Source organism: Pan troglodytes, chromosome 23 (genome assembly GCF_028858775.2).
Source record: "Pan troglodytes isolate AG18354 chromosome 23, NHGRI_mPanTro3-v2.0_pri, whole genome shotgun sequence".
Lineage (NCBI taxonomy): Eukaryota > Metazoa > Chordata > Mammalia > Primates > Hominidae > Pan > Pan troglodytes.
The window spans coordinates 40,234,589-40,260,761 of NC_086016.1; the positions used below are offsets into that span (position 1 = coordinate 40,234,589).

At 54.1% G+C, this 26,173-nt stretch overlaps 1 protein-coding gene across 10 annotated transcripts in view; it reads right to left on the reverse strand.

Moving 5' to 3' along the window:
- TMEM184B (transmembrane protein 184B) overlaps window positions 1–26,173 on the reverse strand; it is a 53,003-nt gene that overhangs the window by 6,396 nt on the left and 20,434 nt on the right. For 5 of the 10 annotated variants that reach the window (NM_001251859.3, XM_054675409.2, XM_063807570.1 and 2 more), the window contains exons 2-6: window positions 21,313–21,562; window positions 19,477–19,642; window positions 4,916–5,006; window positions 4,341–4,416; window positions 1,097–1,188 (exon numbers count right to left, since the gene is read on the reverse strand). In NM_001251859.3, coding sequence (NP_001238788.1) covers window positions 1,097–1,188; window positions 4,341–4,416; window positions 4,916–5,006; window positions 19,477–19,642; window positions 21,313–21,504 — 617 coding nt within the window. In that variant the 5' untranslated portion in view covers window positions 21,505–21,562. Of the gene's footprint in view, window positions 1–1,096; window positions 1,189–4,340; window positions 4,417–4,915; window positions 5,007–19,476; window positions 19,643–20,326; window positions 20,428–21,312; window positions 21,563–26,173 lie in introns of those variants that run through there. The other 5 variants (XM_063807569.1, XM_054675408.2, XM_054675411.2 and 2 more) reach the window with 3 other exon arrangements.

The window sequence follows — 26,173 nt, forward strand, 5'->3', positions numbered from 1 at the left end:
AGCCCCACACCTCCAGCAGAGCTCAACGAGCCACTGAAGGGGTCAGAATGGGTGATCACAGCGACAGACAGGGGTGGGGGTACATGGGGTGCGCCTGCAGGCCAGAACAGCTCTACTGCCTCTGCGTGGCTCGCGGACTTGTCTAAGCCCTGGTGCCCACACTCCTAACGTTGGACACCAGTGTGGAAGCCAGGGCCGGGCTCGAGGCCATAGCCTGACACTCAGATAACAGGCGTCAAAATAGGTGACGCTGCTCAGCTCTGCTGCCTTTTCACTCGGTCGGCTGCATCCCCCTGACCTCCTTTTGCCCACCTGCCCTGGCAGGGCTGTTACACAGTTCACAGACAGTGTGTGCCGAGAGCTTGAAAGCACAGGGCTAGACACATGGTCACTTTTTTTTTTTTTTTTTTTTTAGATATGGAGTTTTGTTCTTGTCACCCAGGCTAGAGTGCAATGGCGTGATCTTGGCTCACCGCAACCTCTGCCTCCTGGGTTCAAGCGATTCTCCTGCCTCAGCCTCCCGAGTAGCTGGGATTATAGGCACCCGTCACCACGCCCGGTTAATTTTTTGTATTTTTAGTAGAGATGGGGTTTCACCATGTTGGCCAGGCTGGTCTTGAACTCCTGACCTCAGGTGATCTACCCGCGTTGGCCTCCCAAAGTGCTAGGATTACAGGCGTGAACCACTGTGCCCAGCCACGGGGTCACTTTCACTAAGCCCAGAATGAAATGGGTGTGGACAATTTACACAGCACGGGCTTTGTATCTGTGGACTTGAGCCGACCTCTTGGGGCTCTGACCCTCTCGCTCCCTGCCTCAGCAGTGGTCACTGTCCCTTTGTGGCCCATCCCTTCATGGTACCACTCTGCAGCCTGGACATGAATGTGACTGCTGCCAATGGCTCACTCCGGGGCTGGCAGCGGGGCCAACTGCAAGGGTGTCCACTGCTGGGCTCAGACTTCAGGGGGGTTGTGAGCACCAGACACCCAGGAAGGTCATGGCTGTGCGGCCACTCTGGCTGCCCCCTTCCCTGAGCCAAGGCACCAGCCTGCGCCAACACTCCTCCCACACACCCCGGGGAGCACCCGCTGCTTACTCAAAGTCCCCATCCCGGTACTTGCCGAAGGCCTGGAGGACCACAGTGCTGACCGCCATGAGTGGCTTCACCACACAGAACTGCAGGGTGGCCTGTTGGGGGGAAAAGGAGGTTGAGTGTGGAGGAGGAGCACAGAAGGCATGAAGCAAGCCCTGCCTCTGGCAGACGGAACTGTACCGGATGGAGGGACAGAGAGGATGAAGGAGACGGAGAGGACAGAGGGATGGAGGGACGGAGGGATGGAGGGGATGGAAGGATAGAGGAGATGGGGGAGATGGGGGGTGGCTACGTGTCCTGCTCCCAGGGGACTGCTGTCTGCGCGGGGCGGGGGGCAGAACATATAGGAGATGCAGCCAGCGCAATGCCGTATGTGATACGAGCATGTAGAGGAAGGGAGGAAGGGAGGAATGGTGTGGCAGGGCACGATGGAGGCGGGAGACAGGAGATGCACACAAGGAAGCTTCTCGAGCCAGGACCATCAGGTGGGTGCCGGAGATGAGAGGCTCGACAGGCAGAGGGGGCAGCTTGCACCAAGGCCCCGAGGCGGAGGGTGGACAGGTGCAAGGGGCTGCGCACTAGAGAGGTGGCTGAGGAGATGGGCAGGGCCAGGTCCTGGAGACCTTGGTGCCCGGGGCAAGGCTAGGGCCCTGCTCAAGGAACCAGCCACCGGGAAGCCGGCGCAGGTGAGGGCCTCCTCCCATCCTCCACGTCCACCCCCATCTGGTTCCTAGCCCTACTCTCTGGGCCTGGGTCCAGGGTCTCTGGTCAGCAGAGGTCACTCTGGGGATGGAGGTGACCTGCAGGAGCCCAGAGCACGTGGACTCCAGAGTCTCGAAATCTGAGTTTGAACTCTGGGGACAGCTTGGGCAGACACTTGGCCTCTGAGCACAGACTCCCTGATGAAAAGGATGTAGTCACTCCCCACACCACAGGGCCACTGCTGCGGGGATGGCACAGCCAGGAAGCGCAGCATCTTCCCGGGAGTCTCCCGCCTCTGTACATGCACTAACGGCGCCTGCTAGCTGGCTGAGCCACGGAAAGAGTTCCTCAGCCAGGTTTTCCCGATTCCCTACGGGCGGACCCATGGTGCCCATAACATCACTAGTATCACCATTATCTTGAAAGCAAATAAATCTAAGCCCTAAGACCCCTTCTGAAGAGCTGGGGGAGGTGGTGGTTAAATCCAATCCAAAAGGCTCAACTAGTGTAGCTGCAAAGAGGACGAGGAGCCTGGAGAGGGAACCGTGATCCGTGAAACCTGCAGCTTCTGCCCCAACTGGGGATCTGAGTGGGTCTTGCAGGGGAGCCCCAGGCAGCCCACACCATGGGGCTGCCATACGGAGAGGCCCGCGTGATGGGGCAGACGTGCAGTCCCACTCTCAGAAAGCCCCACAGAACGTCCCTGGCCCTGTCATCCCGCCTAGAGAAGTGGGACTGGCACCTTCTGGGGAAAAGGGAAGAACGGCAGTTTGCATGAGTTCCAGTTCTGAGCCTAGCAACAGGCTGGTGTTTCCCTGGGTCAGCTCACCTGGTACTCATGACAGCCCCCTGACGTGGGTGCTGTCATTATCCCCATGGTACAGGTGAGGAAACTGAGGCAGAGAGAAGCTGAAGCAGCAGCAGCAGCAGCAGCAGAGCCCAGGCCAGCAGGCCCCAGAATCATCACCTGACCATACCCTGGACCAGTCAGCAGTTCCCAGGCTGGGCTGGACATCAGAACCCCCAGGGAGCTTTAGACATGTGCCAGGTTCCAGGGCTCCATTCCAGAACTTCTCCTATGGGCTAGGGTAGTGGGTGGTTGATCTGGGAATCTCTACTTTAAGTAGGGAATCTCTCCAGAAGGTCTGGATATTGAGCACTGGCCCTGAGGAGTCAAAGGCCTGTCTCTGTGCCTCTAGGACAAAGCTGTGGGGTGTGCTCTCTCGCCCTGGTAAAGAAAGGAAGAGGCCTCTTTTGTTCTCTTTCTTCTTATATCTCTCCCTGCCACCGCCAGGAACAAGAACAGAACATCTGAGCCCACAGGGCTGGGGAATAATTTCTAACAAGGCCACACTAGCTAACAATCATGAAATCAAAATTTTGTAGACAATATAATCATCAAACAAGGCAGTGAGTCACAGCTGGCCGGAACCTGGGTGGCTGCACCAACTGGTAAACAATGGCTCTCAATGCCCCACCCTGAACCCAGGATAGTTTTAACTCTTTCCCTGCAGGTCCAGTGGTGAGATTCTGAATTTAGGAACATGCTAGGGAAGGAAGGTCTGGAAGCAGAACTGGAGACTTGGCATGTTCAGGTGGAGGCTTTGTGGGTGTGCCCGCCCTGTGGCCTGGGCCCTGCACAGAAGGGAGCAGCAGGCCCCGCCCTCCGGGGCCATCGTGACTTGGCTGTGGGTTTCATGTACTTTCGTGACTACTCTTGGCGAAGCTGGAGGGGCTGACATGACAGAGCCCCTACGGAGCCCCAGAGGAGACTAATGCAAGGTCATGAAGAGTGGGTGTGATCCCCTCAGACTCTGCCTCCCTGAACAGGAGGCCGTGGGCTCCACCACACCGGGCTGAAAGCTCTACATCCATGACCTCATCTGATCCTCACAACCATCTCTCGAGAGGACTATCATTACACTCATTTTACAGTGGAGGAAACTAAAGCTCAGAGAGGGCAAGCCAATTATCCAAGGTCACACAGTCAGAGGAAAAGCTGGAAATCAGGCTCAGATGGTCAGACACCCAGGCCCACACACTGAGCGACCCCACCACACTGCCCCCACCCAGGCTACTCTAGACCACAGGGAGGTCAGCCCAGGAAGCTAGAGCGGCTGGATTGCCAACCAGGAAATGCAGGGAGAGACGGAGAGACGGCAAAGGCCTGTTCTGGCGTGTGTCTTTAATGCCAAAACCCTCCTGCCCCCTAGCTGCAGCTGATGAGAAGTTTTCAAATGGAGGTTCTAGAATCCCCATGCACTTCTGATTTTCACACACACTGAGACTTGGTCACATGAGCAAGAGTCTGGGATCAGCTCTTGCCCACAGTGCAACAGACACTCCCAGGATGTCGGTCACTGCCCCTCCAAGCACACCCTGCTAATGTGGTATCTGCCTAACAGCTTCGGGGGGTGGGTGCTGGGGGCCTGGGGTGCCTCATAGGAAAGGGGACCTCTAAGGTGGGGCCCAGGGCAGCCCACAGCAGGGCCTCCCAGACCCCACCCTGCTCCTCCTGACCTAGGCAGCTGCTGGGGGCACACACCTGTTTGCAGAACCTCAGAAATCCGATGGAATAAGTCTTTCCCCAGAGGCAGCAGGTGCCATACACACAGCTGGACCTGGAAGAGACAAGCATAGCAGGCAGTGGCAGTGAGTGAAGAGCCAGGACTTGGGAACAGTGGGGTGGGGAAGGCCGCCCTCCCACCCATCCAGACGAGCTGGGGCACACATTCTGGGCAGACTTTGAACCCGAGGCCAAGCACAGGGAGAGGCATGGCAGGGCATCCGCACATGCCATAGGCAGAGGGACACAGGGCTGCACTGGCCCTGGGGTGACAAACCAACTTGGAGAGCTCTGAATGTAAAAACTGCAGGAGGCAGAAACAGACAGGAAAGCACTAAGACTGAGACAGGAAGAGACAGAGAGAGAAAGACTGAGCCGCAGAGGCCCTCCTAAAACGCCCAGAAGAATGGCGTTGCTCAGGAAATGTGGTGAGGCACAGCAGGTCAAGGTCACGGGCAGACATGGTCTGTGTCCAGCTGGTGCCAGGACGGCTCGAGGTACACCAGGCCCAGGAAACGGGGTGGTTTAGGGCTCCGGGAAGACTCCATACTCACTCAATGGGTTTTCCTCTGATCTCCGACATGATGGAACTTTCTCCTCCTAGGTACTCATAGCACAGGCTCAGGAAATTATAGATGACCAAGGCTGCGAAGAGAGTGTCCAGGAGAAACCAGTCAAATCAGCAGAATGGGTCCACAGATGCTGGGATCCTAAACAGCAATGGAGGTGAAAGAGCCACAGCCGTGTGTGGCAACAGGGAGGAGGCTGGGGGACATAAGGTTGTGCAAAAGGAGCCCGTCAAGAACACAGACATCTGACCTCCCACTCCTAAGTTCAAAACCCGGCACACCTAAATTATCTTATCCCGGGATGCACCCCTGCACTGGCCTAATACTATGAAGGGACTGTCGTGAGTTCAGGGTTATGTGGGGAGGCCAGAGGAGGCTGAGGTAAGGGTGGGTACTCAGGAGGTTTGGGAGGGCTGGCAGTGTCCACCCTGGGGCGAAACAGTATTGCCTTTATTAGTTTTTCCGGGCGCAGTGGCATGCGCCTGTGGTCCCAGCTACTGCTGCGGCAGGAGGACGTCTTGAGTCTGGGAGTTCTGGCCTGTAGTGTGCTACACCGATCTGGTGTCTGCACCAAGTCTGGCAGCAGTACGGTGACCTCCTGGGAGTGGGGGATCACCAGGTTGCCTAAGGAGGGGTGAACCAGCCCAGGTTGGAAACAGAGCAAGTCAAACTCCAGAGTGGGATCGCACCTCTGAACAGCCACTGCACTCCAGCCTGGGCAACATAGCGAGACCTCATCTCTAATGTATTTATAAATAAATATTTGTCTTACATACTTGTGTGTTACAGGTCACAATTTTATAAGATAACAACAAAACAGTCTCTGTGAAAATCTTGGGAGAAATTCCAAGCAGGAGTGAGAGGGCAGAACCTTCATCCAGTCAACAACCTGTAGCGGTATCCGGAATACCCACAGCACTATGAGCTACAACAAAGCACACGGCAGCACACAGAACACAGTAAAAACCTCGGGAAGCTTGGGCTGCTCATTCTAAATTGGGACTCGGCTCAATATCTCCACAAAGACCCAAAATTTGCCACAGGGAGTGATGGCACAGCAAGTCTGCTGTAAATGTTGATGCTATAAATACAGCAGCACGCTGTAACGGGTCTCCTGGTCAGGGGGTTCCTTCTGGGTCAGCAAAATGAAGGCTGCTGCCTGCAGGGTGCTAGAGGCAAATGGACATGCCAGGATGGAGGAGAGTGTGGAGAAGAGGGGGAAAAGGGGTGCAGCAGAGGGTACCCAAAAGGAAAGAACGCAAGAGGAAGAGCCAGGGTGAGGACATGGGAATGAGGATGGGCATCCAGTAAAGGCACAAGGCCAAGGGGAAGGGCAGAACAGGGTCAGAACAGGTCGAGGGAGCCACGGTGGCCCTCCAGCCAGAGGGCTTCTTCTCATCCGACCCCGCCAGCCCCTGCAGCACAGAGTCCTTTCAGGCTCCCTGGTGCCGCTCAGCTTGGCACTTGATCTTTCAATGGGTGACCTGGTCCCTGCCCAAGCTCCCGCCACTCCCGAGCAGCACTAATGCTGCGCTTCTCCCCAGAGCAGGTTCTCTTATCCTTCGGTGCTTCTGCACTCCCAGATCCCAGAGGTTCTAGCACCCTTCCCGCTGTACTCTCAGGATCCATCAACCCCAGCTGGGATGGCACCCAGTGTGACAAGTCCCCGGTGACCATCGTGGAGGTGAGTGCCCTCCTACCCACGGAACCTGATTTGCAGACACTTCCCACCCTGTGTCACAATGACTGGTCTCCCCCTCTCTCCTTCCTCAGGACACAGGTGCCACTCGTGGCACACACGGGGCACACCACAACAGTTTCACTGACTGAACTGGAGCGTGGAAAGCCCTGGTGATGTTTTTTAGGCAAAGCTGGCCTTCAGCGATTTGGAAAGGAACACATTTGCGGCATTTTATGCTACTCACGGTTGCCCTAATCCATTAAGGGCTCCCATCTCCAGGTGGCATCCCCATGTATATGTCCCCCAGCACTGACCACGCCTTGTTGTGACTGTCCCTTCACCCTTCACACATATACAGCAGAGGTATGCGATGTGTGTGAGCCTCTTTGGGTTCAGTTTCCTCATCTATCAAAGGGGATCACAGGAGCACCAACTTGGCAGGTGGCTGTGAGGCGTGAGCATGAAAGTGTTCAGAAGTGTGTCCGGGGCTCACTGCGCTGGGTGTTGGCTGTCACGACCATTACCGTCTATCTGCTGCCTGCAGGGCCAGGAGCCCCTAGACAGGGCTGAGGGCCGTGCGTACTGCCTGCCTGTGCTGGAGGCAGCTCAGGATGTCTCAGGACAGACAAGTCTCCACCAATCTCCAGATGACTCTTCACCAGCAAGAACTATGGGGCAAAGGGAAAGGGGTGGGCATTAAGCTAAACCTGATGTCAGCCTGCCAGTAACCTCTGTTCAAAACCTCACAAGGCCAAGCACAATGACCGTGTCCATTCTAAGCCGGGTCCAGCTATATCATGATAGTTGTATTTATTTTTTTGTTTTTGTTTTTTGTTTTTGCTTTTCTTGAGACAGAGTCTCGCTCTATCCCCTAGGCTGGAGTGCAGTGGCACGATCTTGGCTCACTGCAACCTCCACCTCTAGAGTTCAAGTGGTTCTCCTGTCTCAGCCTCCGGAGTAACTGGGATTACAGGCGCATACCACCACACCCAGCTAATTTTATATTTGTAGTACAGACAGGGTTTTACCATGTTGGCCAGGGTGGTCTTGAACTCCTGACCTCAGGTGATCCGCCCACCTCGGCCTCCCAAAGTGCTGGGATGACAGGCGTGAGCCACCGTGCCCGGCCGACGGTTGCATTTTCTAAAGACTGCCACACCTCGTGATGCTGACACCCCTCCTCTGAGAGGTGGGGTCTTGTTCCCTCCCTTTGTATCTAGTGGCCCTGAGTAACCACAGCCAAAGTGATGTTTTGTGACATCTGATGTAGGGGTTGGAAGAGGCCTCTTTCCTCTGGCTCTTTTTCCCTTGAATGCCTGTCCTTGCACCCAGTCACCATGCAGCGGGGAAGCACGAGCTAGCCTTTGGAGACACCGCACAGAGAGGCTCATGTGAGGGAACCGAGGCCTTCAGCTGACAGCCAGCATCAACTGCCAGGCACACAAGGGAGTGAGCCTTCAGGTGATTTGCCCCAGCCTTCACACTCTCCTGCCAAGGCCCAGAGGTCATGGAGCAGGGACAAACTATCTCCCCTGCACCCAGTCCAAATTCTTGACCTATAATATCCATGAAGAAACTGGATGGTTGTTTTACACTAGTGTGTTTTGGCAGTAGTTATTTGCACAGCCATGGTAAGTGGAATACAGATAAAACCATGACTGAAGCTCCTGGGACGTGCTGTGATCACTCACGCCTGCATGCAATGGTACATTCTGGTCCCTCTGCTCACCGCAGAGGCAGACCCCACTGAGACGCCGCCTCTTCTGTCCTGCACCCTGCTTACTTCACACACCACCCCTCTCTGGGCTCTGCCTGATCCCTCTGGCACAAAAGCAACATTAAGTAAGGTAAAGAGCCATGGGCCCTGGAGACAGCCTGCCTTGGTTGTGAACTGTGGTCCCACCTCTTAGGAGCTGTGTGGCCTCAGGCAAGTGTCTTAAGCACTCCATGCCCGAATCTCCTCATCTGTAAGCGGGATAACTCCTCCCTTGGTGGGGTCAGGGGCTGTGAATGTGCAGAGCCTTAGATGAGCTGAGGGCACAGTCAAGAGTCCACGGTGTGTTACCTACTGCTTTTTCCAGACTGTAAACTCCTTGCAGGTAGAATGCAGTCCTACCTCCAATGACTACCGGAGGGCCTGGCAGCTACAAACATGCCATCAACACTGAAGGAAGGAATGGACAGATGTACATGGACCATCTCCCCAGGGGAGCCTGCCATGACAACAGGCTCAGGCAGGGCAGGAGGGGACACCCCACTCTCATTCCAACACTGGAGGAGCCCCTCTCAGAGGCTGGCCCCAAGACTATCAGCTTTCCAGTCTCGAACAACAAAACCCTCCAGGGAAGCCACAGGGGCCCCAGGCCCATAAGCCCTCTCTATCTGGAAGCTCCCTCCCGGGAGAGCCCATCCCTGCAGTCCTCTCCCAAGAAAGGCTTGGCATCTGGGCTCGTGTCCTTTCCTGCATCAAAACACATGTCAGCAGTCAGCACACTTTTGAATTACGTGGCAGAGGTCCCTCCGTAACCGGCTCTGCACACAACTGATCAGAATCATCAAATGTCATCATCCCTCTCAGTTCAAGATTCTTGACCTTTTGGAGGTGCTCTGGGGCCAGCCAGTCTGTAAAGTACCAATTTGCTGACAGTTCCCTTTAAACAATCATTAGTGAGTCGATAATGGACTCCCTAATTCTTGGAGAAGATGAGACAGAATCTCCTCAGACGTGACGCAACCGGCCCAAGCCTGGCCCCACTGACCAACTGGACACATCAGTCTCCCTCCTGGAAAGTACACAGCCATGTGAAACACCACCTCCAACATCCCAGCAAAGGTGTTTAAAATGGAAAACTCAACACATCCCCTGGAAACAAATAAAAGATGCGTGCATGGATGTAAGAAGAGCGGAGAAGCTGAGACGGGGCTGGAGGGAGGTGCTTGACCGGGAAGCTCACTGCCCACCGCCCTTCCCACCACGGCTCCAGTACCAGACCCCTGGAGAGGCCTCGGAGACACACAATGACTCTACATCTCCCTAAATATCTACCACAGCTGGTGTGCCAGGCTCTGTGCTAAGCCCTCTCATAAATGACCAAGGAGCCCTCAGGCCAAGTCCAGAGGGCAGCAACCAGCGTGAGGGACCAGAGGGCCTCTCTCTCCTGGCCTGGACAATCAGGCTGTGTCTTCTCTGGAGGGTTTTGTCTTTGGAGACTGGAAAGTTGATGGCCTTGGGGCCAGCCTCTGGGAGGAACTCCTTCATCGTTGGAATGAGAGTAGGCTGTCCGCCCCCCACCCCCATGCCCCATCTGGAACTTCCTGCTCCATTCTAGACACCACATCTTAAACTAGAGACAAATGCACAGTATCAGGAGAGAAGGACCAGGATGAACACAAAACAAGGACTGTGCTGGGGACGAGAAGACATCAGGGGTCACTCTCTTAATAGACGTGACAACCACCTTCTTCCCAGGGGCAGATGGGACTCCCAGGGGCAGATCCCAGAAGGACTGCAGCTCAATATACTCAATATACGAAACCATTTCCTTTTTTTGTTTTTTGTTTTCTTGATGCAGGATCTCACTCTGTTGCCCAGGCTGGAGCGCACAGATGCGATCACGGCTCACCGCAGCCTTGACCTCCCAGGCTCAATCAATCTTCCCACCTCAGCCTCCTGAGTAGCTGGGACTACAGGCGTGGGCCACCATGGCTGGCTAATTTGTGTTTTTTGTTTTTTTGTAGAGACAGAGTTTTACCATGTTGCCCAGGCTGGTCTTGAACTCCTGGGCTCAAGTGATCCGCTGGTCTCAGCCTCCCAAAGTGCTGGGATTAAGGGCATGAGCCACTGCGCCTGGCCTATAAGAAACCATTTCTAACAGGCAGAGTCCAGAGGTGGAAGTTGTGAGCTTGCTGCCAACAGAAGCAATCAGGCTGGGTAACCCCTCAGCAGACTTTCTAAAGCAGTCCCTTCCAAACCCAAGGCTCCAGGCTTCTCCCTCGTGACTTTCCTGTCCCTTGTGGATCCTGTTTATTCCTGTTTGTCGCCCCCCCCAAATGCTGCTTCTGACCTCTCCTCTACTGGCTTCTTCTGAATGGCCTTCTTTCCTATTGGCAGCTCCTTGAGCCTGGGTAGGAAGCTGTAGGCCAAGAGACTGCTCCCCACCCAGCCTCTCAGCTGCCCCGTGACCTAATAAATGCTACAGGACCCGGCAGTTGTAAGGCTCTACATGTTCACATCCCCCCGCAATGGCCACCCCCATTTCCCCACAAGGAAGGAGTTATCCCCGCTTACAGATAAGGAAATTCAGGCATGGAGCACCTAAGACACTTACCCCAAGAGCCCCGGGGCTTTGAGAAAAGACTCAGTACTTGCCCTCCCACGTTTCTGCGTGCAGCTCCCAGGGTCAGGAGGCAGACACACTCATATAACTTGCTGTAACTTCAATACACACTCGCTGTGTGCCTACTGTGTGCCACACACTGCGTGCGGGACCCCGATGACCCTGGGCACACTGGGCCATTCTAAGCTCACCCCCTGTGCACACCTTCAGCGCCTAAAGCTGGCCTCATGGCCCAGCCTTCTGCTGCAGAGAAACACTCTGGTTACTTGGAAAGACTGGGGGCATTCTGTATTTCAGATAACGGGTGGATGAGCCTGGAAAAGTTAATTTTGCCCACTTTGGGCAGAAATCTTCTCTGCTCAGAAAATAGGGGCCTCAGAACGTTCTTCTGCCTCTTTTCAGTGATGGGTGATCATCCTGGACAAGAATGGGCACAGTGTGTTGCAACCAAGGGGGCAGGGGTCTGCGTGGTACAAGTGACCCCAGACTCTAAGCTGTGCCAAATGGTTCTTTTTCTCCTCCCTACTGTCTTTTTTTTTTTTTTTAGACGGAGTTTCGCTCTTGTTGCCCAGGCTGGAGAGCAATGGCAATGGCGCGATCTCACTGCAACCTCTGCCTCCTGGGTTCAAGCAATTCTCCTGCCTCAGCCTCCCGAGTGGCTGGAATTACAGGCATGCGCCACACGCCTGGCTAATTTTGTATTTTTAGTAGAGATGGGGTTTCTCCATGTTGGCCAGGCTGGTCTCAAACTCCCGACCTTAGGTGATTCACCTGCCTCGGCCTCCCAAAGTGCTGGGATTACAGGTGTGAGCCACTGCACCCAGCCCCCTCGTGGCTTTTTTGTCCTCTGCTGATCCTGCTTATTCCTGCTTCTTTCTGCCCTGAATGCTGTTTCTGACCTCTCTTCTACTGGCTTCTTCTGAATGTCTTTCTGCACTTGGATCTATCAACTTCTTTTTTTTTTTTTTTTTGAGACAGAGTCTCTCGCTGTCGCAGGCCGGAGTGCAGTGGTGCAATCTCGGCTCACTGCAACCTCCGTCTCCTGGGTTCAAGTGATTCTCCTGCCTCAGCCTCCTGAGTAGCTGGGACTACAGGCATGCACCATCACACCCAGCTAATTTTTGTATTTTTAGTAGAGATGGGGTTTCGCCATGTTGGCCAGGATGGTCTCGATCTCTTGACCTCACAATCCGCCCACCTTGGCCTCCCAAAGTGGTGGGATTATAGGCGTGAGCCACCACGCCTGGCCACTATCGAGGTCTTATAATCCTTGGCTTTATCTGCAAGAGCCACAGCCAGCCAGGGAGTCCTTCTGGCAGCAAACTGGCCTCTGGCTCTTGTGTGGCCCTGCACCTGCGGCCCTCGGCTGTGCTCACCCCGGTTGGACAGTGAATGAAGCATCATTCTCTGTTGCTGTCATGCATTCAAATCTCTTTCCCTAACAGGAGTTCACACTTTTCCAGGGGAGAAACTTGTCCTGTCCTCTCCTTCACCATGCTGGCACAGAGCCCCAGGATTCAGAGACCCAGCTGCAAGTTTGGCCTTTGGCCATTACAAGATCTGGGTCACTCTGGACAAGTTTCAGAGCCTATTCAAATTTTTTTCACATTTGTAAATGGGGATAATATATATACTCTGCCAGGTACTTGGGAGGTGAGAATGAGCTAACAGTGATAAAAAAACACGTGGGAAAACTGTGAAATGCCACGCAAACATTCCTAACAAACAGCAACTGCATAAAGCGACATACGGACACTGCCTCCTGCCTCTGAACCCCAAGGCCCTGTGCCTCTGATCACAGAACTCCCCAGCACTGTCTCAGAGTTGTCTTTATGGCCCACCCCCAACCCCACAATCAAACACTGAATGCATATGGGGGGTGGTTCCCACCCTGCCCCCATCTGCCTGCCCCTCCACACCCTCTGGTGACACATGCCAGCACTATGAATTCCAGCCCTCGCAGATGGTACGTGGCACTAAGCCCTCTTCCAAGACTCAGCCCTCTCTTTGAGAACAGGAAGCACTAGTCACAGGTTCACAGGCTAAACACACACTTATCTCCACTATCCCCCTCCTCGCCCTCCTAACGCCACTGAAATGAGAAGGAATGAGGGTGGGGTGGGGAGCAAACCTTCAAGGACAAGAGGAGTGGCAACAGCCAAGCGACATCAACAAAGCTCTGAACGCCACATGCTCACCGCTCCATGGTCACCGAGTGGCGGATGGTTGGGGGGTGGGGGTGGGAGTCAGAGCCCTAGGAAAAATCAGCACTGCACATGCCAGGCAGCTCTGGTGGCTGTGGGTGAGGGTGCAGACGCAGAAGCTGGTTAAAAGTCTCCACGTGGAGCCACTGCATTACAAGTTTCAACAGAGGCTGAGACAGCTCTAGCCTCTGAACATGGTCCAGCTGAGGGCAGTAATGGGACAACTTGGAGAAAATCCAAAGACTAAGCCTGAATACGAAGGGCGAGAGGTCCTCTCAGATCTCTGCCACGCTGTGCCAGTCACTCAGCCTGTGCAGTGTTTTGAGGCAGGAGATGAAAAATTATTCTCTACAGAAACAGGTCCCAGAATTTAAAAAGGCTTCATTTGGTACCTGCCCCCCATGCTGCATACAAACAGCCAAGGAAACACCCCATGTTCCATCACCCAATCAGGAGGTCCAGCAATTTTTTTTTTTTTTTCTGGGGCGGGTAGAGATGAGGTCTCGCTCAGTTGTCCAGGCTGGAGTGCAGTGGCACGATCACAGCTCACTGCAGCCTCAAACTCCTGGGCTCAAGCCATCCTCCCGCCTCAGCCTCCTGAGTTGCTGGTATTTTAAGCCCTTCTTATATATAAAAAATAGCCAAGGATACTGATATTTGAGGAGCGCTTCTAACAAGAAGGTCAAAGACCAAAGCGACCAAACAGAAGAAAGGAATTCAAGAGATAGAGACAATGTAGGGAACAGAAGAAAACTGCAATGACCATCCCCAGAGACCAAAAAACAATACTCTCTCCCGTACCAAGAACAAGGCATCATAAAGAAAAAGAATGGAGAGAGCTACTGACATTCTAAAACATGATAAAGGAACTAAAACATTCAACAGAAAAGCTCAAAGGTAAGATTAAAAAAACAAACAATCAAAAACAAAAAACAAAACAAAACAAAGTTCATGGAAAACAGTACCAAAAAAGAGCCAGAAAATTATAAAGAAAATCTGAGGCTCAATCCAGAAGCGCGAGGTCCTACTAGCAGGAATTCCAGAAAGGGAGATTGGAAGAAAGTGGAGGGGAAGAAATGATCAAAGAAACATACAGAAAGACTTCCCAGAACCTTAAGGCAGGAGCATCCACACTGGAAGGGCCCGCCAGGTTGCCGAGCACAATGACTATCCCACCTCCTGTGAGATTTCAGGACACTGGGGATTAAGACAAGATCCTAAATGCAAAGAGGAGAGGGGAGAAAAAAAAGCAAAAAAAAAAAGCACAAGCAGGTCACACACACATACAGGCACTAGGGATCAAATACAGCAGACTTTCCAGAAATTACATCAGAATCTAAGACAGTGAAGACATGCCTTCAAAATTCAAAGGGAGAAGGATTTCCAACTTAGGATTGTATTTCCCTTGAATACCAATCAAATAGAACAATATACTGAAGATATTTTCAGATTACACAAAATAGACCTCCCATGCACTCTCTTTCTCAGGAAGCTGCTGGAAGACATGCTCCAACCAGGCAGGGAGAGCAAACCATGAACAAGGAGGAAACAGCCTCCACGGAACAGGTGACTCAGCACAGGAGAAGCGGTTTCTAGGCTGATGGTGAATGAAAGAGCCAGGGCAACAGCTGAGCAGCGGGAGCCTGGAAAGCAGGCATTCCTGACCGCAGCACAGGGAGAAGGCTCCAGGAGAAGCGTCACGGGGAAAATAGCAGAGCTCAGGGATTCCTGGATTGGCCTGGCTTTACTGAGAGCAGGGCTGGTTGGTTGGTTTGTTTTGTTTTGTTTTTTAAATTCAATTGAAGTATTTAGGAATAAACTAGTGATAGGTATATGTAGAAAACTCAGCAAACTAAAAGAAGGCAAGTAGTAACTGGAGGAAAAACAAAAAGTTACATAAGAAAAGGAAATGCATTGGATGCGGTGGCTCATGCCTATAATCCCGGCACTTTGGGAGGTCGAGGCGGAAGGATCATTTGAGCCCAGGAGTTCAAGACCACCCTGGGCAACACAGTGAGACCTCGTCTCTACAAAAAAAAAAAAAAAAAAAATTAGCAGGGCATGGTGGTGGCACACGCCTGTGTCTGTCAGAACAAGACCTGTCTCTTCAGGGCCAGGCACGGTGCTCATGCCTGTAATACCAGCACTTTGGGAGGCCGAGGCAGGTGGATCACAAGGTCAGGAGATCGAGACCATCCTGGCTAACACCATGAAACCCTATCTCTACTAAAAATACAAAAAATTAGCCAGGTGTGGTGGCGGGCGCCTATAGTCCCAGCTACTCAGGAGGCTGAGGCAGGAGAATGGCGTGAACCCAGGAGGCAGAGTGTGCAGTGAGCCGAGATCGCATCACTGCACTCCGGCCTGGGTGACAGAGCGAGACTCCGTCTCAAAAAAAAAAAAAGAACGAGACCTGTCTCTTAAACAAAGTCCTTCCATAGTAGGAAGTCACCATGTAACATCATATAAAACTGAAAAACAAACAACAACAAAAACCAGTACAAGCATATTTTTAGGTCATTCTAGGAAGAAAACAGCTGAAAGAGTTGAAAGTACAGTGAACTTCAGAGTGAGGAGTTAGGGGAGTTTCGTGTTTCAACCATATGCCTATATTACTTTAATAAATGTAATTTTTTTTAGTGTTTTTTAAAAGCAGAATTTTGTTAACAGAAAAAAAGCAGGGCCAGGCTTGGTGGCTCACACCTGTAATCCTAGCACTTTGGGAGGCCGAGGTGGGCGGATTGCCTGAGCTCAGGAGTTCAAGACCAGCCTAGGCAACACGGTGAAACCCCGTCTCTACTAAAATACAAAAAAAAAAAAAAAAAAAAATTAGCCGGGCGTGAAGGCGTGTGCCTGTAGTCCCAGCTACTCGAGAGGCTGAGGCAGGAGAATTGCTTGAACCCAGGAGGAGGAGGTTGCAGTGAGCCAAGATTGCAGCACTGCACTCCAGCCTGGGCGACAGAGCGAGACTCCGTCTCTAAAAAAAAAAAGAAAAAAGAAAAAAAGCAAATGACCGTAGTGCCCAGCTCTGAGCAGGTCCTCAGGAAGGGCTGGCTGGATCTGCAGAGTTCTCCAGCCCAGGTGAATCCCACTCCCTCCCGGGCCCTCCTGGCCCCTCTTGGGCACTGAGAAGGAAGGGTGAGAGGGGAAATACAAGGATGGGGGGGACTGCCCCATCACTGACTCTGCAGAGGCAGCTGCAAGAGAGGGGCTAGGACCCAGAGCAGTGGTGCAGGGACAAGGCAAGGAGCGGGCCCCGCTGCCTCTGATGCTAAAACCTGGTGAACTTGGCCAGGCACGGTGGCTCACATCTGTAATCCCACCACTTTGGGACGCCAAGGTGGGCAGATCACAAGGTCAAGAGATCAAGACCATCCTGGCCAACATGGTGAAACCCCGTCTCTACTAAAAATATAAAAATTAGCTGGGCGTGGTAGCGCACGCCTGTAGTCCCAGCTACTCGGGAGGCTGAGGCAGGGGAATCACTTGAACCTAGGAGGTGGAGGATGCAGTGAGCTGAGATCGCGCCACTGCACTCCAGCCTGGCAACGGTCTCAAAAAAAAAAAAAAAAAAAAAAAAGCTGGTGAACTCGGGGGCAGCCTGAACTTCACTGCAGCTGCTGTACTGTTTGTAAACTCCCTGGGAGAGGCCAGGCCAAAGGGATAATCGCGTTGCTAGGAGATGTGCTTCACAGGGTGGCCGACTTCCTGGAGGACCTCTCCCCGGGCTGGGAGGCAGGTCAGGGCAGGCGGGGCCTGAACAAAGAGGCTTCTGGAGTGAGGGGTGCCCGCCAGCCATCTGCTGCCGCCTCTGGGGCACGGAGTGAGGGTGAAGCGGAGGCTCCCCTGGCTGTGTGCCCCGCCTTCTGCCATGCGCCTGTCTTTGGGGTCCCGCCGAGAAGAGAGCCCACACTTGTCCCCCGACCACACAGGAGAGGCCACCTTGGCAGGGAACAGCTTTGTGCTTCTGAAGGAACAGGTGGGCAGAGGCTGCCCCTGGGTACCCATGCGAGGCTGGCAGCTGAATGGAAGTGGATTCTCAGCCCCACACTTCGCCAATTCCAGCCTTTATGGTGCCCCAGGGACCCAGAGGTTTCCCTGGAGACTTGGCTGCTTCCAGAAATATCAGACACGAGAGCCCCAGTTAAGCCCTGAGCAGGTCCCCATCTGGCCTCAGTATTCTCACCTGGAAGGACAGGATGGAACGCCAGCCTGCGAGGAGGGAGCATGGGATGTTACTGAGGCCGCACATGGAGGAATGCAAGGCACAGGGCAGGGGTTTGATTAAGTCCCTTATTCATCCAAAAGGGAGGAAGTAGGCATCTCCCATGGGCCCGGCTCTGTCTGGTCATGGCTGCACCCCATCCTGCTCTGGCAGGGCTAATCATGCTCAGGAAGATGGAACACGAAGCAAGGGAGCTGCAGACTGTGGTGGGGCCGAGGACCTGGATGGGTGCTGGGAGTGAGAGTGGCGGGGAACAGACGGATGGAAAGGAGGGACCCCACGCAGAGCAGAAGAGCTTCCCAGGCCGGGGACACAGCACGTATCAAGCCCTTGAGGCTGGGAAGCACCTGCCTGATGTGGCCGCAGTTGGGGGTGCGCAGGCAGAAATATGAAAGGCTGGGGTGCAATGGGCTCCTGTTGGGCGCCTCCATTTTCTTGCCAAACCTAAAGGCATTTCCTGTGCCCTATGAGTTCTCAGGGATACACAAGTTTCAACGTGGACAGGAAGAGAGACTCCAGCTGCTTGGGGGATGAGCATGCTTCACTCCAATATCCACAGAGTGCAGGCCTGGGGCAGCACCCTCCCAGGTCAGGGAAACAGACAACTTCTGGGCATGGCCAGAGCTGCTCTGCCTGAGATTAGGAAAACCACATCCGGTCACTTTACCTAAAACCAGCAGCACAGGTGTGGGTAGGAGACAGGAAACCTCACACTCTGAGAATAGCATGGGTATCAATGTAGGGGTCTTTTTTTTTTTTTGAGACAGAGTTTCGCTCTTGTTGCCCAGGCTGGAGTGCAATGGCACGACCTCAGCTCACCACAACCTCTGCCTCCCGGGTTCAAGTGATTCTCCTGCCTCAGCCTCCTGAGTAGCTGGAATTACAGGCATGCACCATTATGCCCGGATAATTTTGTATTTTTAGTAGAGACGGGGTTTCTCCATGTTGGTCAGGCTGGTCTCGAACTCCCGACCTCAGGTGATCTGCCCGCCTCGGCCTCCCAAAGTAATGGGATTTCAGGCGTGAGCCACTGCACCCAGCCCAATGTAGGGGTCTTGAGGAACCCCTCCTCTCCATTCCTGCTGGCCTGTCTAGGGCAGACCTGGGCATTGCTGGCCTCTGACAGATGAGGAATGCCTGGGACCTGCCCAAGACAGGTCAGAGGCCAGCTCCCATGAGAGCAGCATCCTGGTCTCCTTGTGGTGACTGTTTAGGGGCCACAGCCTCCTGCAGGGCAGCAGGGGTGAGGCTGGCTTCTCCTCTTGGCAACCCAGCTCCTGGCCTGTGGTCGGAGCTCAGGATGGGAGCAGGTGATGTCTCCACTCCACACCCAGAACCAAGTCCCCGAAAGGAATCGAGTCTTCTTCCTGGGTGGCACAGTAGGGCACCCACTCGTGGGACAAAGCCCTCAGAATTAAGACCCATGGGGACAGAGCCCCAGCCCTGCCACTGACTTGCCAGGGATCCCTGGAAGGGTCCCTACCCAACTGCACCTGGGGCCACCTGGGGTCTCTACAAACAGACCACTTGCTTGCTGCCCCCACCCTGCCTGAGACGCCAGCACTGAGAAGCGAGACCCAGGGGGAGGGCCCTTGCTTCCAGGTACCTGCCTGAGACGCCAGCATTGAGAAGCGAGACCCAGGGGGAGGGCCCTTGCTTCCAGGTACCTGCCTGAGACGCCAGCATTGAGAAGCGAGACCCAGGTGGAGGGCCCTTGCTTCCAGGTACCTGCCTGAGACGCCAGCATTGAGAAGCGAGACCCAGGGGGAGGGCCCTTGCTTCCAGGTACCTGCCTGAGACGCCAGCATTGAGAAGCGAGACCCAGGGGGAGGGCCCTTGCTTCCAGGTACCTGCCTGAGACGCCAGCATTGAGAAGCGAGACCCAGGTGGAGGGCCCTTGCTTCCAGGTACCTGTGAGGTGAGACTCTAGCTGCATGTGCTGTTACCTGTCAATTTGGGACAGAAACCCTGTAGTAGGTAAAGCAGCAAGGGGTGTGTCAAGACAGTCCTCATGAAGCCCCTCTGGGAGGAATGTGGGGAGAGGGGCTCCCAGCCCCCCAGCCCCCCGCCAGCCCTCCCCACTCCGCCCCCATCCTCACCCTCGTAGCAGTCGCGGACGGTGCCGAAGTACACGTAGTACTGGTCGTTGGTGAAGAAGAGGAGGCTGAGCCAGGAGTCAAAGGCGTAGATGGGCACGATGAAGAGGATGCGCACGATGTAGCGCTGCTCGTTGGGGCAGCTGTAGCAGCGCAGGTGCATGTAGATCTGGGGGCAGAGGTGTGGGGTCAGCTGGGGACCCTCCTGTCCACAGGGACGGGAGGGCAGGTGGGCTTCCAGCTCTGCCACCGACTCATCTGTGACCCGATGCACGTGACCTACCCCTGAGCCTCAGAGCCCTGCTCTGCAAAATGCGGGATGACAAGACTTGCCTCCCAAGGCCATTGTGAGACTCAGACCAGCGGGTGTGCACAAGGCTCGTGGAGTGCATGCAGCAGTGCCCACGGGGCAGTCTTGCAGGTGCAGGTGGCAGTGAGCCCACACCCCTGCCCACAGGAAGGCCAAGGATGAGGATGGAAATGCAGTTTCCACAAGCTCCCCAGGGGACCTCACGCACAGGCAGCTCTGGGCCATCAGTGTGTGCCCTTTCCCTCTGCCTCACTCCGGCTGTGACTGTGGCAGCACTGAGCTAAATCACTGCCACCTGGGTTGCAGCCTTGCCCCGTTCCTTAACTTATGGCAAGACAGAGGCAGCCCTCACGCTATGGCGGGTGGACACACTTCCTGGCCGAGTGGCTGCAGGGATGTCCTCAGGTTGTGCCTCCTCCTCCCATCTGGTAAACAGAGGCAGCACCACTGCTGCTCTGTTTAGTTAGGCAGCTACCTCACCAGGAAGTTAGGAGAATGAACGCTACTTTTAGGAAGCAGAGGAAAAAAGTAAAAGCTACACACAAATGCCAAGAGCTGTTCTACCACAGTCCTCAGTCCAGGCAGCCCCTGGGTGTCTCGTCCCAGCTCTCATGACATCACACTTGGCCCAGCCGAGCCCTGGGCTGGGGAGGAAAAGAACAAAATATTCTCCATCTGCTATGAGCCAAAAGCCTTGGACGCAAATGGGTTCTAAAAGGGATGGGGACACAGGGCAGCTGGCAAGGGGCTGACTAGGGAACACGAGCAGACTCACCCTGCCCCTCTCCACTGGACCACCTTCAAACCTCTGCAGGCCACCAAGGCCCGTCCCAGCCCACATCAGCCTCCTCTGGGGCCACAAGTACAGGCAGACGGGAGACTTGACTTCTATCCCAGTCTACCACCAACTTCCAAGTGACCAGGCTAGTTCCTCTCCCCCTCCCTCTCAGGCTCTCCATTTTCTCATCTGCAAAGCGGTCCCTGTCCCTGTGCTCCTGCAGTTCTAGGCTCTCTGTTGTTTAGGCTGGACACGAGACTAGTTCCAGCCAATGGAAGGTGAACAGAGTGACGAGTGTCACCTCTGGCTGGAGGTGGTTAAATATACAGAGTGCCTTCGCACACTCCCTGCTGCTAGGTGTCAGATGGGCGAGGCTTGAAGCCAGAGCCACACGTCGGAACCTGCGCTGCACTGGGCCCTGGGACGCAGGCAAGAAAGCGACTTCTTGGCGCACGCCTGTAGTCACAGCTACTCAGGAGGCTGAGGCAGGAAAATTGTTCCAACCCACGAGACAGAGGTTGCAGTGAGCCAAGATTGCACCACTGTACTCCAGCCTGGGTGACAGAGTGAGACTCTGTCTCAAAAAACAAACAAACAAACAAGAAGTAGACTTCTATCGAGGGAAGCCTTTGAGAACAGAGGGCTTACCTACTACTGCAGTGCAGCCTGGCCTAGCCTAGCCTAACCCACACTCTGTTGAGCCAGGAACCTTTCTGGACCTTTCTAGAGGCCCCTTGCCAGGCTTGGGTACCTGGTGGCATGTGATGAGCAGGGCTGTCCACACGAAGAAGCCAGAGATGGCCTGAGCGGCAGTTGTCATCAGGAACACAGGCTGCTCCATGGCAGTCGGGCTGCCCTCGGGGATCACGGAGACGCTGGGCGAGGCTGCTGCGGTCGTGGGCGACGCTGGATCCGGGGCCAGCACAGCCCCCCTCACTGTCATGGTGCCTGGCAGCAGGAGGCTCCCTGAGGGAAACCTTTGCAGAAAGTGACAAGCTAGCCTAGAGAGAAGAAATTGCAATGTGAGTCTCCTCCCAGGGCAAGTGGCAGCATTGGAAAGAATCTTCCAGGTCTCTCCACCCACCTCCTGACCATGTCTGTATTGACCCCAACCATCACCCTGTCCCAGCCAGCCTCTCCCCTGGATTGATGCAACAGGCCCCTGACCAGTTTCTCTGCTTCTGCCCTTGCCTCTAATGACCAGTTACCACTCAGCATGTTTGTGAGTCTTCCAAGGATTAGCCAGACCAGGCTGCCACTGCTCAAAACTCTCTAATAGCTCCCAGCTCCCCTAGAGTAAAAACCATAGTCCGCACCCAAGGACTCGATGGGACCTCCTGTCCTCTATGATCTCAGCTCCTACAGTTCCCACTTCCATCCTCAGCTGCAGCCATGCTGGCCTCTTTGCTGTTCCTTGAACATATTAAGCCTGCTTCTGCCACAGGGCCTTTGCACTGGCTGTCTCTGCTCAGTCAAATACCTCCCTCCCACCCTTCCTTTAGGTCTCTACCTTGACCACCATGAAAACATGTCAGCCTCTCCCAGGCTGGGCATGCCTGACTCCCTGCTTTCCTTTCTTTTCCTCCAGAGCACTCATTACATCGACACCACCCGACTAACTCGATTCACTCATGTATTTATTAACTGTTCCCCCCACCCCACCTAGAATGCAGGCCCCCTGGGGACAGCGGCTCTGTTTGGGACTATGCAGGCAGCACTGGGAACCGTGGGCACACAACAGAAATTCGGGAGCTTCCTGGTGGGCCTGAACATCTTTATACCCTGGAGCCAGTAAAACCACTTTACTGCTGAGGCCTCCTCCGAGGGCCTGTGTGCGTTCTTCGCCATTTCTCCCCCTTTCCTTAATGGCTGACCCACTCCCCATCATCCAGCTGTGCTGTTTCGGAGACTCTGTGGCTCCTCCCCAATCTGTGTACCTCTAAACTCTCATCTTTTAACCCAGCCCATGTGCCACCCCTCCTGAAAGCCTGCTTGCACACCTTCTCCAGTTCTGAGACTTCTAGCCATTCCGCATCCTCGAACACGCGGGTCTGTCACCACTCACATGTTCATCCTCCTGCCTACTCTTTGAGGCAAGATCTCACACCCCCAGCCCACTTACAATACTTAACTTGATTATTATTATTTTGACACACGGTCTCGCTCTGTTGCCCAGGCTGGAGTGCAGTGGTGCAATCTCGGCTCCCTGCGGCTTCCGCCTCCCGGGCTCAAGTAATCCTCCTGCCTTAGCCTCCTGAGTAGCTGGGATTACAGGCATGCATCATCAAGCCTGGCTAATTTTCTAATTTTTTGTAGAGATGGGGGTCTCCCTATGCTGCCCAGGTTGGTCTTGAACTCCTGGCCTCAAGCCATTCTCCTGTCTCATCCTCCCAAAATGCTGGGATTATAGGCGTGAGTCACTGTGCCTGGCCTATCTACTGATTTTCACTGCTTGTTTCCAAAGATCGTGAGGTGCCTCACAGTGAAACAAAGAATAGTGGGTGGGGCCCTCATGAATGAGATTAGTGCCCTCATAAAAGGAACCCCAGAGAGCTGCCATGCCCCTTCTACCACATGAGGACACAGGGAGAAGGCACCGTCTCTGAGCCAAAAAGTGAGCCTTCTCCACACACTGAATCTGCCAGCACCTTGATCTTGGACTTCCCAGCCTCCAGAACAGTGAGGAAGGAGGCAGTCGATTTATGGGATTTTGTCATAGTGGCTCAAGAAGACTAAGGCAGGAGCCTGGCTGCACCCTCTACCCAAGCCCTGATGGGGCGGCCCTTTCAGTACAGCCACCTGCTGACAGGCTGGTCAGTGCCATCCAGCAAACACCTCTACCCAAATCACCAACTCTGGCAATAACCTGCAATGCAACCAGAGAAACACCCGACAATTTTAAAAGATGCAAAGTGCAGTATGTAGGCACTGAGGAAAGAGCCTGGCTGGAGCGTGAGCACCAGCTCCCCCGCCAACCAGCCACGTGGGTTCCCTGCTCCAAAAATGAGCTCAGAGAATGAACGAACACCAACCCCGACCATCTCGGTCTGAACCCAGAGGTCAACCTAGATGATCTCATGGTCCCTTCCAAATTCGCAAGCTGGTATTCAAGTCAGAATATCCTGACACCAACGGAGGTTTCCCTGGGCCTTCCTGGGTGCGGCGGCCTGCAGCCTGGCCCCGCGATGCAGAGGATCCTGCGCCCGCTGTCTGTCTGCACTGCCCGCCTGCACCCCGGCTCCTCACCAACGGCCGCAGCATCTCCGCCACCATGTCGGCTCTTAGTAAGTGTGCACCCTAGGAGAGCCCTGTACATTTCTATTTTCCCACATATACATGATCTCTTAACACACCAATCGAGACACAAATCGAGACTAAAACTCAAAACTGGAGAAGGCGTCTATATAAAGAAATTCAAAAATGGAGAAGGTGTCTATATAAAGACTGGTGACAAGCTTTGAAAAAGAGACACAGTGACAAGTCCAAGAATAGCTCCTGTAAGTATGGTTGCAAAACTGAAAACCAGTGCCAGAAATATTTCTTGAAAAAGACTGGGGTTGTAAATCATCATCTTTGTCTATCATCCCAAATTAAATGAATAAACATGGGGAATTGTGGGGGGACCAAAGGAAGTACAAATACACTCAAATCTTCACCTTCCGAGCAAGGTGCGGGGGGATGTCGAAGGCTGTTTTGTTCATGACTAAGGGCGGTGTTGAGAAACCCCCAGCTTGGACTCCCAGGCAGAGGGGCAACCCCAGAGAGCAGACCCGAGCCAGGGCTGGGATGTGGGTGAAGGCTGCAGGCCAGCTTCCTCCTGCGGCTCTGCCCACTCACGTGCACATGCCCACTTGGCATTCAGGGCCCCTTCACGTTCTTCATATAGGTCGTTTATTTCACAAGAGGAAATGCACCCAGAGATGTGAGTGACTTACCCCCCAAATCAGAGCCAGGACTCAAGGCCAGGTCCTATCAACACGTTGTCTCCTCACCTCCTACAAAGTGGGGGGACCTAGCTGAGCCACTCCTCCTGCTCCAGAGCCTCCTAACAAGACATGGCCATGCCCTTCCTCCCATAGCCTCCAGACTCTTCTAGCAGGAGGGGAGGCAGGTCCCCCAGGGTGGAGGAGAAGCCACCATGGCTGGGAGTGTTTCTGCAGCCTAACCCATGCTGGCCACGTTTCTGCACCGGGGCCAATTCATAAACAACTTATTTTACTCTTGGGCAACCCCGGTGGTTTACAAAGCATTTCCCCAAACATTATCTCATGTATTTTCTCAAGGCAACTTTGAAGAAAGTAACATTATCTCCATCTTAGAGATGAGGAAAACGATGCAGAACTTGGTTTTACAGCCACCCAGGGTGGCAACAATTCAAGGGTTTTCATAATTCCCCAAAATACTTAAAGCTATATTCTGGCTCATAGACGCATGGTCCCCAATACCCAAGAAAGCAGGTGCAGGCAGCTGCTTGAAGGCCCAGAGCTCGCCTTGCTCCCTGGACCCAAGGCAGCAGACGGAGACTGTCAAACGTACTCCCAAGCCAGTGACCACAAGGCCAGACTCTGCAAACTGTTCACAGTGTGTTGGGGCTGGGGCAGGGTGGGCACTGGGTTCTGACCCTTTCACACTCTGTACAGGCACTGACCGGGAAGCTGCCTGCCCAGGTCCCACAGGCAAGCAGGACGTTCACCTGGCACAGCCTGTGGACCTTGGGGAAGCAGGGGCAATGCCATCTGGTGCAGCCTCTTTACTCCCGTGGGGAAAGGGGTGGGGAAGGACTCCATCCATGTCTCCCCTTTTCCAATGCAGTCCATGCAAACAGATGAGGCTCAGAATTCCAGCTGCTCTGGCAGGACCAGATCCAGATGATTTTTTTTTTTTTTTGAGACAGAGTCTTGCTCTGTTGCTCAGGCTGGAGTGCAATGACATGATCACAGCTCACTGCAGCCTTGACCTCCCTAGACCCGAGTGATCCTCCCACCTCAGTCTCCCAAGCAGCTGGGACCACAGGCATGTGCCACCATGTCCAACAAAAATTTTTTTTTTTTTTTTTTTTTGAGACAGAGCTTCACTCTGTTGCCCAGACTGGAGTACAGTGGCGTGACCTTAGCTCACTACAACCTCTGCCTCCTGGGGTCAAGCCATCCTCCCACCTCAGCCTCCCAAGTAGCTGGGACTACAGGCATGAGCCACCATGCCCAGCTAATTTTTGTATTTTTTTGGAGAGATGGGGTTTTACCATGTTACTCACGCTGGTCTCGAGCTCCTGGGCTCAAGCGATCCTCCCATCTTGGCCTCCCAAGGTGCTGGGATTACAGGCGAGAGCCACCACAACTGCCTCCCATTATTTCCCTAATTGACCAAGTGTTAAACTTCTGCCAGGAACATGACAGAGGGCCCTGATGGAAGATGCTGAAATCATCTTTCTAACAAGTCCTGAGGCCTCTGGACTCCATGCCAGGCACCGGCAGACCCAGCCTCAGCCTTTAAGGTGCTCCAAGCCGCTCTTCATGCCTTCTCTATGCCACAGGCAGGAGTGACCTGGAGGCCTCTTCCCCTTGCACTGCTGAGGTTGAGTGTCCAGCACTACAGGAGCCTAGAGCAAGCAT